Source organism: Rhinolophus ferrumequinum, chromosome 24, assembly GCF_004115265.2.
Source record: "Rhinolophus ferrumequinum isolate MPI-CBG mRhiFer1 chromosome 24, mRhiFer1_v1.p, whole genome shotgun sequence".
NCBI lineage: Eukaryota > Metazoa > Chordata > Mammalia > Chiroptera > Rhinolophidae > Rhinolophus > Rhinolophus ferrumequinum.
In genome coordinates this window covers 19,413,743-19,429,379 of record NC_046307.1, presented here as the reverse complement: position 1 = coordinate 19,429,379, position 15,637 = coordinate 19,413,743, and the positions used below count along the sequence as shown (strand labels likewise).

The window sequence follows — 15,637 nt, the reverse complement described above, 5'->3', positions numbered from 1 at the left end:
AACCAGTAATTTCTGTTAATGAGGTGTATTTTAGTAAAATATTTGGACTTAATATTAAACAGATATAACTATGTTCAGAATTATGCTTGTCCCCCCCCCAAAGTCCCAGAACTGTTTATTATAAACATATATAGGATGAATTACCATCTATTCAAAACAAATGGTCACATAACTTATTTGCTATTTACCTAATTCATAAAATACAGATAAAATTTATTTGTAAAGAATGAAAATGAAATTTACTCCCATTCTTTAGTATTTTCCTGTATAAGCTGAGATTTAAAGAATGACTCTTCTTAGACAATACATAATCATGTGAGGGGCGATTTTATAAGAAAAGCAATTTTTAAAACGAGAAAGTAAGAGCCCAAGTGACACACTTGGCTTTCTTATCACCACCCCGTCCTTAGTGGAAGCTCACATCCTTCTCTTGTTATTCCTTACAAGTATCCATCACAATTAGAGGTCATCTCTTCAAGGAGAGATCTTTCCCTTCTCTCTATTCCACTTAAGAAAACCATTCTTTCTATTATTGGCAGGCATACTGAATAGCCTCAAGATAACATTAAAATAATTGCTTTTATAAAATTGTGCTTTACATCTGGGATACCAAGACCCACCCATGAACAAAGAAATGTGGCTAGCAAAGCTTACTTAGAAGTAATAGTTGAATCCACTTCTCTTTCATTTGCAAGACCACCCTGTTGAGGGAGTTATTCTACTGAATATTTAATAGCCAGTGACTTCAGTACCCAAATTCATAGAGTGGCATTCTCTCATGTACATGAACCCAACATAAAACACACATACATATCCACTACTCACTCACTCTCACACACAAGCAAGCATACACATACATTTTCTTTCTTTCCAGAACAAGTCAGAATTACAGCTCTTTTGGTGATTGTTATAATTTTTGGAATGGTTCATAAATTTTCCAAATTCTTTTAAATTCGTAATGCTTTTCTCTTTTTTCTTTTTTTTCCCAATTGTGAACCATTCCATATTGCATCTTTATTGCAAAAGTCAACATGCTTCTTAGAAATTCAGACTGTAATCGATAAAACAAACATTACATATATCAATTTAAATGTATAAACAGTTAGAAATTCAACAGTATCTCCTATTATACTATTACACAAGTTCACAATTTTGTAAAAACTATAATACAGGCATACTATACATCAAGAGGAACCACTATTCCTTTTCACATGATTTTTTTCTTCTTTTTGAAATAATGATCCATCACTATGGACCTTTTTCACTCTAACAAGACTGTTTTCCAATTTATCATATTAGCTAGTGACAATGTTTTCCCACTGTTACAACATGAAGAAATTGAGGGAAATTCTGCATTCCCTGGGGTTACCGTTCTAAGCTTGGGCAGCAGTCCACTAGTAAACCAGGCTGACCTAGCTGGATTGATGGTTACCTCGTAGCTAGTTAGAAAGATGTCATACACATTAAAAAGAACAGAATTTGCCTCAGTTGGTCTATTTTATTTCTGTAAATGAAGATGCCAAGAAAACAAATCATGGTAGTTACTCACTTTTAAGAGAAACTCTAAACGCTTAGGGATATGAGGGTGGGGATAAAAAAATCCTAAAGGAAAACAAACAAAATACATATAATATATATATATATGTATATATTCAACTATTTTATTCTAACATTAACTTAAATTTCCTAATATTTAACCCATATTTTGAATTCATTTTTGAGTCAAACGTGTTTTAAGAATTCTTAGAAAGAACATTTTTAAAGTATTTACTCCTATTTAAGATGTATTAAAAATGAAGTTTTACACAAAGGGCCTCAAATCTTACTGGAAAAAGTAGCTATCTATTCTTTACTTTAACACTCTTCTTTTACCCCCCCCCCAATAACTAAAAAAATCAAACAGATCCTCAACTCTCTCTGTACTGAGTATAATAAGATGTCAATTTTGAGGTTAAAAAATCATATGAAAAGGAATCTCATTCTGTTGAACTGTCAGTCTACTGAAAATTTTCTTACAGCTCCATTAATTTACTGTAATTTTCAGTTTCCAAATACAAAAATACAACAATTCTTATTGAAATCTATACGCTGGTAGTTTTAGTACACAAAAAAAACCAACAAATTATTTACAAAATTATACAGTTTAAGAAAAAACTTTGTACAAAAAATATATAAATCCTTTGTTCCCTCTATCACGTTTAAACTGTCAGGACTCAAAATATTCACCACAATGAATCTTTCAAAATATATACCGACTGAGCCACAGACATCAAGAAAATTTCATTAAGAGATGATGGAGGAAGGAGCAAGATTGCTTATTCTAGGTACCCCATTGTAATGTTTTCCATTCTGTTATAAGCTTATTTTAGTTTCAGTGTTATCAGAAGTATATTAACAACCTAGGAAGAGGAAGTCCTTATTATGATGAAGGGGAAATTACATGAACTTAAAAAAATGATCCTGGTTTGACACATCATTCCAGGAAAATACGTAGAAAAGATAATCAGAACGTGGGATTAAACTTCTTGTAGCTAAGTAAATCTAGAGTCCTGATGGTTTTAAGTTTCTTAGTGAATAGTTGCTATTTTGAGAAATAGTCTTTACCTAAGGAAACAAAATCCTTTATATAGTGATCACCAAGAACCTTTTGAAGCCAACAGGAAGTTTCAAATTTTCACACCACACACATACAAAAACATAGATGTGTATATCCTTGAAAAAGTGACATCCTATGTACATTAATCATTTTATTTCCCCAGGGGTCAATACAGTGTAGTGTTGCTCCTCTGCTTTTCCATCTAACATTCAGAACACAAGGACATAAATTTACATATATATTTTACTTAACAGATACTCTACTCTATACAGTGTACAGTAAAAATGCACACAGTGAAGGAAACTGTCTACTGGAGGATGCATATGTTCATGGATAGCAACAAGCTACAAAATTATCAAAAAATAAGGTCATCTGATCAGTCAAGTTATGACTCCCATTTATTACTAGCATACCCATGCCCCCTACCCTGTCCCACCCCCACCCTACCCCATCACTTCATCATCATGGTTTAAATTTTGGAAACAAATTTAAAAAAAAAAAAATTTTTTTGGACACTTTTTAACTCTTTTGTATAACTATTAACTAAACTGAAGATTTAAAAAAAAAAAAAAAAAGCTGGTGACTGACTCTCCGCCACAAATCCTTCCATTATTCTCTTCAAAACACTTATTTATCAAGGTGCTGGTTTAAACTTTTTATTGGGGGTTGACTTTTGGTGGCCCAAAAGAATCACTTATCTCAATAGTGGGTAAGTCAGGCCTATTAATAAAAAGGCAGGAAAAAGAAAATGGTAAAGAGAAAGGGGTCAAGAGGTAACAGCCTTTTACATTCTGATGTTTTGTTTTGTTTTTTTTAAAAAAGGACCAACTGAACCAATGCTTACTAATTTCAAAGCAAATTAAGGATCAGCAGCAGCAGTCCGAGAGAGTTAATATGATGACAGATGAAAACACCATGGCGCTGCCATTACCTTACAGCATTTAAGAACACAGTTTGTTATGATTTACATTAAAATAGTACTTACTACTGCACATAACCCCCCATCAAAAAATTTTAGATGAAATACAAATTGGGCTCCTCCTCAGTAAAAAAAATTAAAATAAATTTACTTTTCTTCCAAGACAACTCTTGAAAGCAAAAGGCTATTTTAATTACAAATATCTCCTACTGTCTGACAACCCATCCATAATAGCTAAGAGTTAAGAGATTCCAGGCGATTTTGACATTTAATGAAATTTTATCAGATTATAATCCAAAATAAAATTTCTGAAAACCCTGTCATTTACAACATAATCCAACACCAATACCAACAAAAACAGGTGGTGTGGAAAATAAGGCTCTAGAGAATATCCATGTCATTCCTGTGGATCTTCACAACTGTGTAAAAGTCACTAGGCCTTTGGTGCTTTAATATCATGAACAGTTATGAGATGTGTTTAAATAGCAAACTTGCTGTCCTTAAATCTACTGTGTTGAAAAGAAAAATAAAAAAAAATTTTTGGCTCATTGACTTCTTTAAATAATTTTAAAAAGTTGTTCTTCTAAACAATATTCCTAAAAATTATACAGCTCGTATCAGATTTCATCTTCGCCATGAACGAGACTCGTATTCATCTTCATCTTCGTCATCATCATCATGCAAAAACAAATCTGAGGTTTCTGTTTCCTGAAGAAAGAGAGGGTAAAATTTGCTCAGTGGTACAAGAAGGTTAAGTAAAATAACTTTTTAAGCCAAAGGACAAACAGTCAAGTATATAAAGCCCAGGCTGGATTTTTAAGTGATGCACTCAGAGTATCTTTCAGGGCAAAAAAACCCAAAACATTTTTTTAAATGTACATATATTCTCCCCTAATTTTGCTTCATTTTAATAGAAGATTTCTATTCTAATATCATTGAGAAAATAAATATATGAATGTTTAATAGAGAAAATAAAAGAAAAATTACCTATGTAGTGTTTTGATAAAATTAATTTTATTCCATTAACTTAAAAATGAAAAAAGTAAATGACCACTCAAACTCCTCAACCTTTCCTTTAATATAATCCGATTATTGTGAGGGGAGAACATACTAACTTCTCCATGACACTGATATTCCTAATCTTATATAAAAATCTAAAATGGTACACAAAGTAGAAATATCTACAAATATTCCCCAAATACCAAGATTTATCTTTTCTTTCTTGCTTGCTTAATACAGATTTTTCTTTCCTTTCTTTGTTTTTTAACACAGGAAATGTTTCTCCTTTTGTTGTATAAAATTAATCATAAGGTTAGAAAACTCTTGATCGACTGTAAATGCTAGACATCTTTTAAAACCAAAATCGTTATGAACCAGGAATAACTTGCAATGCTGGCTAAGTGTCTGTTTTAATAAACTAATTAGAAATATGGAGTAAAAAAAGCAAAATTAATTCTCAGATATTTTAAGAAGCTGATTATTTAGTACACACAGTACGTGTAAGTCCTTTATTTTCCTATTCTTCCATTTTGTATCCAACTTCCTTACACTCTGATTTTAACCAACTGTACAGAGAAGGAAAATAAGAAACTCAAATCCATTACCTATGGAATTTGAGTGAGCAAAACGCTAAAACAACCTGATAAAATTTAATTTATTCATGTAATCCATGTCCTTACTTACCAGAATAAATAACTAGAGCCCAAATAAAGTCAAAATAAATGCAAATAAAATAAAGTCTTTCCTATACTAGAAAATAATCTCCTAAAGAGCTTTTTATATTTCTGTACCTGTTGGTTAATAAACTTCTAGACTAGCCTTAACTAACTGTATGCATGAAAGAATTCAAGATTTCCTTTTTAATCCTATTTACTGTCAAGAAAAACATATATGTAACTGGGAAACGATCTAATTCAACTCTTATTTTCAGTCATTAAATTTACCTCCTCCTTGACTTCTTCTTCCTCAGTCTCCGTGGATACAGAAGGCACCTTGGATTTGTGCCATGATATTTGTAGCCGACGGTCTTTGAATTTTGACCCTTGGTTTGAAGCCTAAAATAGATTTTAGGAAAGCACAAAAGTTTGTACTCACATTCACTAATGATTTCTTCAAATTCTGTGTTATTTAAAAAGGGTAATGATGGGGAGAAAAGTCTGTCAAAGTGTATCTACAAGAAAATTCCAAAAAGAGCTAGAAAAGGTGAAGTCTTTTTAAATTAGTAAACCATACGTTCTGGTTTGCCCAGGATAGTCCATGATTTATATCTATGTCATGTCAATAGGTTGTGTCTTAGTTTGGATGATAATATCATCATTCTACTTAGAAAAGTCATAATAAGGACAACAAGTAAAATTACTGGCCTTTGGCTTTAATGATCTACATGTTTAGACTGAAACCTTTAAAATGTAAGTATTTTTTAAAAAAACTGTCTATTTATCTCATGTCATCTGGTATAGCCCCACCTATATTTGACAATGCTATTCCCACTTCCTGTTCTGAAATGCTATGTAATAATGACAAGTACTCCCCAGCTCACTTACACATTCAACAAATGTTAAATACCTACCATCCTAACTCAAGATAAAACTGCTCAGTTTCAAATTATTTTTTGGGATAATCGTCTAAACATTTTTTCCTCCCCAGCAAATTTCAGTAAGAGAAAGCAAGTTTAACTTTAAAGACAAAGCAACAGGGACAAAAGAACAGAGACCCAAAGCAGCATAAAAGTGAAAGCTTAGTCATTCCAAAAGCTTTCCTATCAACGGTGCTGGGTTGTAGACTATCCTCAATACTTGTTTGAGAAGCTAGTGAATGGGAGGGAGCTTTTGGGGTGCTGGGAATATTCCATTTCCTGACCTGTGGGACAGGTATATGGGAGTTTATCCTCTAATAAAACACTGAATTGTACACTTCTAATTGGTGTAGTTTGCTTTAATAAACATTTTAAATCGAATATTATCTTTATAATTTTAAGAAAATACCAAAGAGCTATGATATTTATGTTAAAAAAGCAAGGTTTGGAACGAACGTAGTTATAATATCATTCCATTTTAGTAATTTTTTTAAGTGAGAGACTTTATGCATGTATTCTTATATTCATAATTTTTTTCTATAAAGACATCCAAGAATAGTGACTACCTTTTAAGAGTAGGCAAGGATTAAGAGAAGTGGGGTTATATTTACTTTTTACTAACCATATGTTTAATCATTTTGATGTATTAACTTTTTATCAAAAAAAAAAAAGATTTAGGACTGGCTTATTAAAGTATCACATACTTATTAAAATATCTAATTTTTCTATACACACACATATTCTTTCTCACACACATATCTGTAATATGGCTTGAAAAAAACGAAATATTGGGAAAAAGTTAGATGTCCATCAATATGGGACTGTTTAAATCTAGTATGGTACATCTATGCAATGAAATACCATGCAGCTATTAAAAGGAATAAAGCAACACCATATGCTCTAATATAGAATCTCTAATAACATTTTATACATATTAAGTGAAAAGTGCATATGGACAAGAGTGCTGTATAACATGCCACCATTTGTGTAAAACAGATGAAATAATACATATATAAAGAATATCTCTGAGAAAATATGTGAGAAATGGGTAACGGTAATTGCCTATGGGGAGTGAAACTGAGTGACTGGAGGCAGAAGGAAATTTTATTTTTCAATGTATACACTTTGATTTCTTCTACACTTTGTGTATGTGTGTAGCTCCCCAAAATAAAATAATTCAAATGTTAATATATGAATGTATGCATAAATATGAGCAAAGCAATTATGTACCATCAATGAAAAGTTGTATGTAATAACTTAGAGGTACTTGGAACCTTAGATATAGAATTTACTCAGAGAGAAATTCATCTAGCCCAGCCATTTTCCTAGATCAAAAACTGATGCCAAATCTTGTGCCAATCATCATTCATCAATCACCTGACAAACATGAAAAAACAAAACTCAAGTGCTGCTGAGGGTATGGGCAAATACATACTCTCATCCAAGGTATAAATATAAATTAAGTATAAATTAGTACAACATTCTTAGAAGGTTATTGGCAAGCTGTACCAAATTTTAAATACGCATGCTTTTGAGCCAGTCATCTCACTCGTGCAAACTAACCTAAAGCAATGGTTCTCAACTGGGGACAATAACGTTACTCGAGGGGGCATTTGATTGTCACACTGACTGAAGAGCACTTAGTGGCATTTAGCTTGTGGAAGCCAGGGTGCTAAAGGTCTTGCAATGTGGAAGACTGTCCCACATAACAAATTATTAAAAAATGCCAAATCCAGTAAGATGTATGAAACATTGTTCCTAATACAGAGTTTCCCTGAAAATAAGACCTAGCCGGACCATCAGCTCTAATGTGTCTTCTGGAGCAAAAATTAATATAAGACCGGGTCTTAGCTGATGGTCCGGTGAGGTCGTAAGACTGGGTCTTATATTAATGTTTGCTCCAAAAGACGCATTAGACTTGATGGTCTGGCTAGGTCTTATTTTCGGGGAAATACGGTAGTGAGAAAATGGGAAACACCCTACAAGTAACTGGCCATCAAAAGGCAGTAAATATCAGTAGTTCACAAAAGAGGGATTTTTTGGGGAGGGGTCAGGGGAGGGGGATGGGAAGAGGAATACTTTCTGGGTAGGTTTATTTCACTATCTTTAAAAATGTCTTAAGAAAGGTACTCCTGCTTTAAACATTATTAGAGGCCATGATGTTTGTTGTTACAGCCACCCTGACACCATAAAGATAAAGGCCTAAAAACAAAAGCCAACATAATAGGAGAGCAGAGGAAAAATATGAAAACCTGTGTGGCTGAGTTTAAGAATTAATAAATCTGTAAAACATCCCTACCCCGAGACGACTTGAAAATAAAATAAATAAATGTCCCTGTTTTCCAAGTTACATAATTACCTGCAGCCAATGCATCCTGAGAAAGTGTGCATTACTTTCATAATCAGGAAGAAGAAAAATAAAATCAAGATCTACTCCATCACTGAGGATAACAGCTAAATTACATTACCACAGTTCAAGAACTGTGTAGTTAAACTGATGCATATTCCTTCAAAATACAGTCCAAGTATTCCAAACATTTAGCACAAATAACTTTCCCTGTTGAAACCATCCAAAGCTCTCTTTCACCAGGGGTAAAGAAATGAAGCTTAGCTTTCGTCCTCTCTGCCCTTAAGCAAGGTTCTGGGACTTCATATTTTTAGCGCCTGACCTAAACTTTAATATTAATATTAAAATATTCAAAGGAAATTCTTTAGGAAAGTCTTTAATATCCTCAGATCACTGTCAAAAGAAAGATATATAAATAAGGATTATTTTTTTAAAAGTTCTTTCTGGACTCACTGATTTTATCTTTTAAATATAAAAAACCCTATTTGTTATATATCATTCTATATTTTAAACTTTAATATTTAACATATGAAGTAATATAATAATATATACCAGGGGTCTGTAAACTATAGCCTTCAGGCCAAATGTGGCCTGGCACCTTGTTCTCAATAGCCTGTGAGCCAAGAATGGCTTTTACATTTTTAAAAGAAAAACAAAAAGAGAGAGAGAAAGAAAAGGAAGAGGGAAAGGGAGGGATAAGTATAAAGGAAGAGGAGAAGAAAATGTTATAGAGATTGGATAGTCCTCAAAAACCTAACATATTTATTATCTGGTCTTTTATAGAAAAAGTCTGCTGACCTCCGATATACTATTAAAATATTTACATATTACATGCTTTATGCTGTTACACATAGCTTGCACTGTATATTAAATATCTTATGCATTTTAAATTTATGTGCACTTTTACACATATTTTTATATAGGTATCTGGGACCTAAAAGCCCAAGATGAACACATATCCTCAAATTTGGTTTTAAAATATACTGTAAGTGAATATGAGGTTAAAAAGTCTGATTCTAAAAGTAATACATGTTCATTTGGAAACCTAGAAAAATAGAGAAGTGCTTAGACGGAAAAAAAAATGGGTAACTTGAATTCTGCTACCCAGAACTAATTTAATGCACTTTCATTCCTAGTTTTTGTTTAATCTTGCATCCCACTTTTTTTAACTTAAAAGTGAATTCTGAGAATTTTCTCATGTCACTATTCTTTAAAAACATGTTTTTAATAGCAGTAAACTACTAGTGAGCGTTTAGATTGTTTCCATTTTCACTAATATAAAGTGTGCTACACCAAGCATACTTACAGGTATCATTTGCATGCAACCATAACAATTCTCTTATGATAAATTGTTAGAAGCAGATTACTGGATACAAAAATAAACTGAAGGACTCCAAAATTGGGTTCTCACTCTTCAGAATGACTTCACTAAAACCCATCCATCTTTCATATAGATAATGTTCTTCCATGATCCTTTCACAATTAAGGACAGTAAAAGAATACTGAAAATATACATTTTACCTTAGCCTTTACAGGATATAAACAAAGAAACAAAACAAAATAAAACCTTGTGGGGCAGCCAGATGGCTCAGTCGGTTAGAGCGCGAGCTCTGAACAACAGGGTTGCTGGTTCGATTCCCACATGGGTCAGTGAGCTGCGTCCTCCACAACTAGATTGAAGACAACCAGAGCTGCCGGAGGGGCGGTAGGATGGCTCAGTTGGTTAGAACGTGAGCTCTCAACAATAAGGTTGCCGGTTCAATTCCTGCATGGGATGGTGGGCTGCAGCGCCCCCTGCAACTAAGATTGAAGGACAACAACTTGGAGCTGGCGGACCCTGGAAAAACACACTGCCCCCCAATATTCCCCAATAAAAAAATAAAAAAAAAAGAAAAAAACCTCAAAGAAGAGTTATCCTTTAAGCCTGCTAAATATACTTACAACAATATCTAGGCACATGTATTTCTGTATTTCTTTCAAAGGAAGCATACCACACTGCCTAAGTATCTGTTACTAGAGTAAGTCTGTTTCTAGTACTCAAGGCTGTCTGATAGCACTTTATCAAAACAAGTAACAAACACCATTAAAACCAACTTCTTCTTTTAAAAAAAAAAAAAAATTTTTTTTTTTTTTAATTGGGGAATATTGGGGAACAGTATGTTTTTCCAGGGCCCATCAACTCCAAGTAGTTGTTCTTCAATCTAGTTGTGGAGGGTGCAGCTCAGCTCCAAGTCCAATTGCCATTTTCAATGTTTAGTTGCAAGGGGCAGAACCCACAATCCCATGTGGGAATTGAACTAGCAATCATGTTGTTGAGAGCTCGCACTCTAACCAACTGAGCCATCCGGCTGCCCCTCCGGAAGCTCAGTGGCAGCTTGTTGTCTTCAATCTAGTTGTGGAAAGCGCAGCTCACTGGCCCATGGGGGAATCGAACTGGCAACCCTGTTGTTCAGAGATCACGCTCTAACCAACTGAGCCATCTGGCTGCTCCTAAAACCAACTTCTTGAAGTTACCTCACATAAGGTGGCTTTGTTTGCTCCTTCCCCAAATGCCTGGACATGCCCCTTTCCACAAACTGAATGCCATATTTCAGACTTATCAAATGTACGTACGTAAAACTTGGTTATCATTAGATGCTCTAGAATGATTCTACTTATGAGAAGGAAGCTGATCTATTTCAGCATGACTTCTGGGTTAAAACTTAAACATCTACACTACATATAGTCTCCAGTGACCCTCAAGCCAGAGCATGCAGCTTCCTACTTAATAAGATTATCTACTTTTTTGTACAATTGGAATTTTCTGCAAAGTGAAATTTATAAAAATTCTGCTTTACATAACTCAGTATCACCTCACTAGCGTCTAAATAGGCACCTTATTTGGAAAGGAGGTTTTCATTTTATATGCTCAACATTGAAAGATAAAAATCAACATTCATCCAGCCTCCACAAGAAAAGCCTACACGTGCGTAGTGCTCCTCCATGTATTACTACCTTCTTTACTCCTCAAAGAAGTCACTTAAAGCTAGTCTCCCACTTTACAAAAAAGAAAAGAAGGGTTATACTAGCCACAGAATCGGCTCAAGAGTGAATGGCCCAAAGGTTCTAAAATCTGGACACTTCATAACAACCCACCATTCTCCAACAGTCAGGGTGAAACAGGATTAGTGGGCATCAAACTAATAAGAAACTTTGGAATAAAGTCTTGCTCCTTCAGACTTCCCTCACCATCTCTAATACTGAATAAGGCTGAAAAGGTTTTCCTTCAAAGTTGTTTGAGGAATAGGGGTCCTGGATGTTAACAGCCAACTGTGTATTTCTATCTTGGTCCTACCACTTGTTTGACCTTGGTTAACTTACGTTCAAGTGTTAATGTCACCATTGGTGACACACAGGATTTCAGGTGCACTTTCTATAGTTATTTAAGATTAAATGAGATCTTAATGCAAATGCTCTAGCACAAATAACACTCAATAAATAGCGAATGAAGTAACGAGTGGTTGGAAAGAGAATATACTACTTATGTGCAAATACCCTTTACCTGTACAAATCTGTCTGTCTAAAAGTAAATGGTAGCCACTGTACACAGAATATAACTAAACACGTTTCTTATCCTAATGAACTCTTCCTTTGAATTTTGCCTCTGTCCCAGATTATTTTCACTTATTGACTATACACACCTCGTAAAGCATGTAATAACCCTAAAACAAAAATCAAATACAGCTCTGGAACAACTTGTCATTCCAAATGCATTTAAGAGGAGTATCATGGAATTACAGAGCATGAGCTGCTTCTTGACCTTCAAGTATATTAATAAGAATTTGCTAATACGCATGTTTTTTACAACTTATTTTCTAATCTATAAAACATTTGACATTTATACAGAATGCAGCCCGGAAATGCTGAATACAGCATTTTTAGAGTTAGCATTTGCTACTTTAAGAACTTACTGAGAAATGCTGAAGTAAATCATCTTTTTCCTCTTCGGTGAATCCCCCAACTGTCAGTGCTTTGGGGCGATGGTCCACCACCATATGATTCAGTGCGCCCCTTCCTCGACCTCCTCGACCTCGGCCTCTTCCTCGACCTTGGGAGGACATGGTCTTTCCTCGACCCACAGGCAAAATACCTAATCGGGCAGCCTGAATAATAACAACCAAAAGTAGAATACAATACACTGTTAGACTAAACCTTGGAAAATAGAGGAAAAGAAAAGTATTTATTGAGATGTTAAACGGAGAGAGTCAGTATCTCCTTTTAAGTCTCACCTCAACCTGTAACTGACTGAGTTTTTTCCGTAACTCAGTTGTATCTTCTCCTGAGGATAGCTTCTTGTGAAGATCCAGTTCAGTATCTAATAGCTCTTTCTGGGCCTTTGGGAAAATTAAGAGTAAAATGTATTTTTTAGATAACTTCCAAGATTTTACTCAGTATTTAAATAAATACTGTACTTACAGAATGACACACAGCTCTTTTGGGAAAATGGAAGTGAAAGGATGTAACAAATATGAGTATTTTAGAGAAAGTAACTTTACAGATATAATACTGACAATATGTAGAGAGTGTAACAATAAATATAATAAGCAGTATTACTATTTAAGATGGCCTAAAAATCTGTCTTGGAAACAATCATCTGAGATGAGGGAGCTGAGAATAATTTTCACATAATAAAACGTCATAAATGAAACACAACGGGGCAAAATAAATTATATTGTAAAAATTCATTAATGGTACAAACGTAACAGTTATATAACTGCTTTCAGATATGAACCCCATAACTATTGCCACTCTTTTTTGGGGGTAAGAGACAAATAAATTATCAGTCTTCAGGTACGTCACTTTGAGAGTTTCTTTTCCCCCAAAGTCTCTCTCTTTTTTTTTTAAGAATTGACAAGCAGTTATTGTGTGTTTTTTCTTTAATTTTATTGGGGAATATTGGGGAACAGTGTGCTTCTCCAGGGCCCATCAGCTCCAAGTCATTGTCCTTCAATCTAATTGTGAAGAGCGCAGCTCAGCTCCAAGTCCAGTCGCCGTTTTCAATCTTTAGTTGCAGGGGGTGCAGCCCACCATCCCATGTGGGAATTGAACCGGCAACCTTGTTGTTGAGAGCTGGGCTCTAACCAACTGAGACATCCAGCCGCCCCTCCAGAAGCTCAGCGGCAGCTCGTCGTCTTCAATCTAGTTGTGGAGGGTGCAGCTCACTGGCCCATGTGGGAATCGAACCAGCAACTCTGTTATTCAGAGCTCATGCTCTAACCAACTGAGCCATCTGCCCTCTCCCCCCATAGTCTCTTTAATTTTCAAAATGTGCACGACTTTCTATTAAGCTGGTGCAAAAGTAACTGCAGTTTAAAAGGTTAAAAATAATTGCAAAAACCACAATTACTTTTGCACCAATCTAATATAATTGGAGGAAATGTCAATAAAAACATTTTTATTATATTTTTAAAAAGCAATTTTAATAAAACACTTTACATTCCTATACTGAGAACCACAATTTCAAATGTAATATAATATTGTACATAAAAATTTATGTTCTATATATCTGACAAATTCATTTCCACTTCTCAAAGGGCTGGAAATTTATCTAAAATCCCACTACAGAGCTGTGGTATAATGGAACCGCTGTGGAAAGCAAGTATTCTCCTACGATAAGCAAGCAAATGGAAATTAACAAAATTAGACTTAAACAGTCTAGAAATTCTAATTCTTCTTTCCAATCGAATGTCACATTTCTGCCCGTATTGAAGCGAATCATACCTTTTGACTACTAAAAGGAATAGTTTTATTATAGCATTATTACAGAATTACAGAAAAACTGCTGAAACAGGAACTTCTCATCTTCAGTAGAGAACCAAAAATTCAATTAAAAAACACAACTTTGTTCAAACAGGGTATTATCACCTATTTCAAAGAGAGTACACAGCAACTATAGAAATATTTAGAAAACTTGTTACTGTAATTGTCTCCCCATCAGACTATCAGCTACCTAAGGGTTCCACTGTATTTTCAAAGTGCCAAGCACATAACAGATGTTCAATAACCCTATTCTGAATGAAAAAGACAAAAAGATACCTCTGTTTTGGTCTTTACTTTAGATGGTGTGGAGGCTGCAGAAGATGTTTTTAATTCATCTTTTAATTGTGAGATCTTTTCTCCAAGCTCTTTCAAAGTCTTCATTACGTTTGCTCTCTCTTCTGGTTTCATGTTTTTGTTTTTTTCTAGCTTGGATATTAGCATCTACAAAACAAACAAAAAAGTAAAACCATGCTTAGTAAAGTTTAATATAAGTAACCCTTAAAAACTTTACCCATAGTAAAATCTATTCTATACATCAATTCCAACAGGCACATAATGAGTCTTACCTTTTGGCATTCTATTTGTTTTTCTAACACTTCTTGTCTCTTTTTCCTCATATCTTGCTGTAGCTTCATTGCTTCCTACATGAACAGGTAAAGAAAAAATTTCGTAAGGGGTAGCAAAATTTGCCAATGATACATAAGGCTACTTGATTCTAAACTCATTTCTTCTCAGCCATCCCTATATAAGACAGCTTTTCCTCCTAATCAAAAAACAGCTGAAACCAGAGATAAATCTTTAAATGTATTTTCCCCAACACTTTCAAAAGTTTACATTTATAACTGTACTTTTAAATATATTTAAAATACTGAACATTAATTAGTTGCATCTATGAGGTTTATTCACTTGAATGATCTCATTTGCCAGTGTTATAAGCCAAATCCTTATTTTTAAAGTTTAAAAATGTGAGACGCAGTTACAGGTTAGAACCAATAGCAAAATCTATGGGTTTTTGCCAGGAAAATGTTGCCTCCCACCCCTGTGTAATTAAATCTCCACTTTTACTGAGATAATACATACAAATATCTATTTTATTTGAAAAACTCTCTGTGAGCTTAAATCTAAGATGATAGGAAACTCAGAATTGAGTTGTATGAAATAATAACTACATAAATGTTATACTTTATATGAAACCTTATCTAACTTACAAAGCCAGAAAGGAATTAAAAGAGAAAATAATGAAATAAAACGTTTGCTTCTATTCCTTGGAGAATGAAAAAACATGACAGCTCAGTATTATTTACTTTTATACACACACAAGTCTTTCCTTGTGCTTTAAGTAGCCACTGAATGGCAATTGCGAAACATTTTTTTATGTTTGTTCATCTTTTGTTCAAGAGT

The 15,637-nt window shown here is 34.0% G+C and overlaps 1 protein-coding gene across 2 annotated transcripts in view; it reads right to left on the bottom strand.

Annotated features, from left to right (window-relative positions):
• Positions 1 to 895: 895 nt before the first annotated feature.
• RBM27 (RNA binding motif protein 27) overlaps positions 896 to 15,637 on the bottom strand; it is a 62,487-nt gene continuing 47,745 nt past the window's right edge. For both annotated transcript variants that reach the window (XM_033096437.1, XM_033096438.1), the window contains exons 16-21: positions 14,803 to 14,877; positions 14,513 to 14,677; positions 12,706 to 12,810; positions 12,388 to 12,579; positions 5,459 to 5,569; positions 896 to 4,223 (exon numbers count right to left, since the gene is read on the bottom strand). In XM_033096437.1, coding sequence (XP_032952328.1) covers positions 4,140 to 4,223; positions 5,459 to 5,569; positions 12,388 to 12,579; positions 12,706 to 12,810; positions 14,513 to 14,677; positions 14,803 to 14,877 — 732 coding nt within the window. In that variant the 3' untranslated portion in view covers positions 896 to 4,139. The remainder of the gene's footprint in view (positions 4,224 to 5,458; positions 5,570 to 12,387; positions 12,580 to 12,705; positions 12,811 to 14,512; positions 14,678 to 14,802; positions 14,878 to 15,637) is intronic.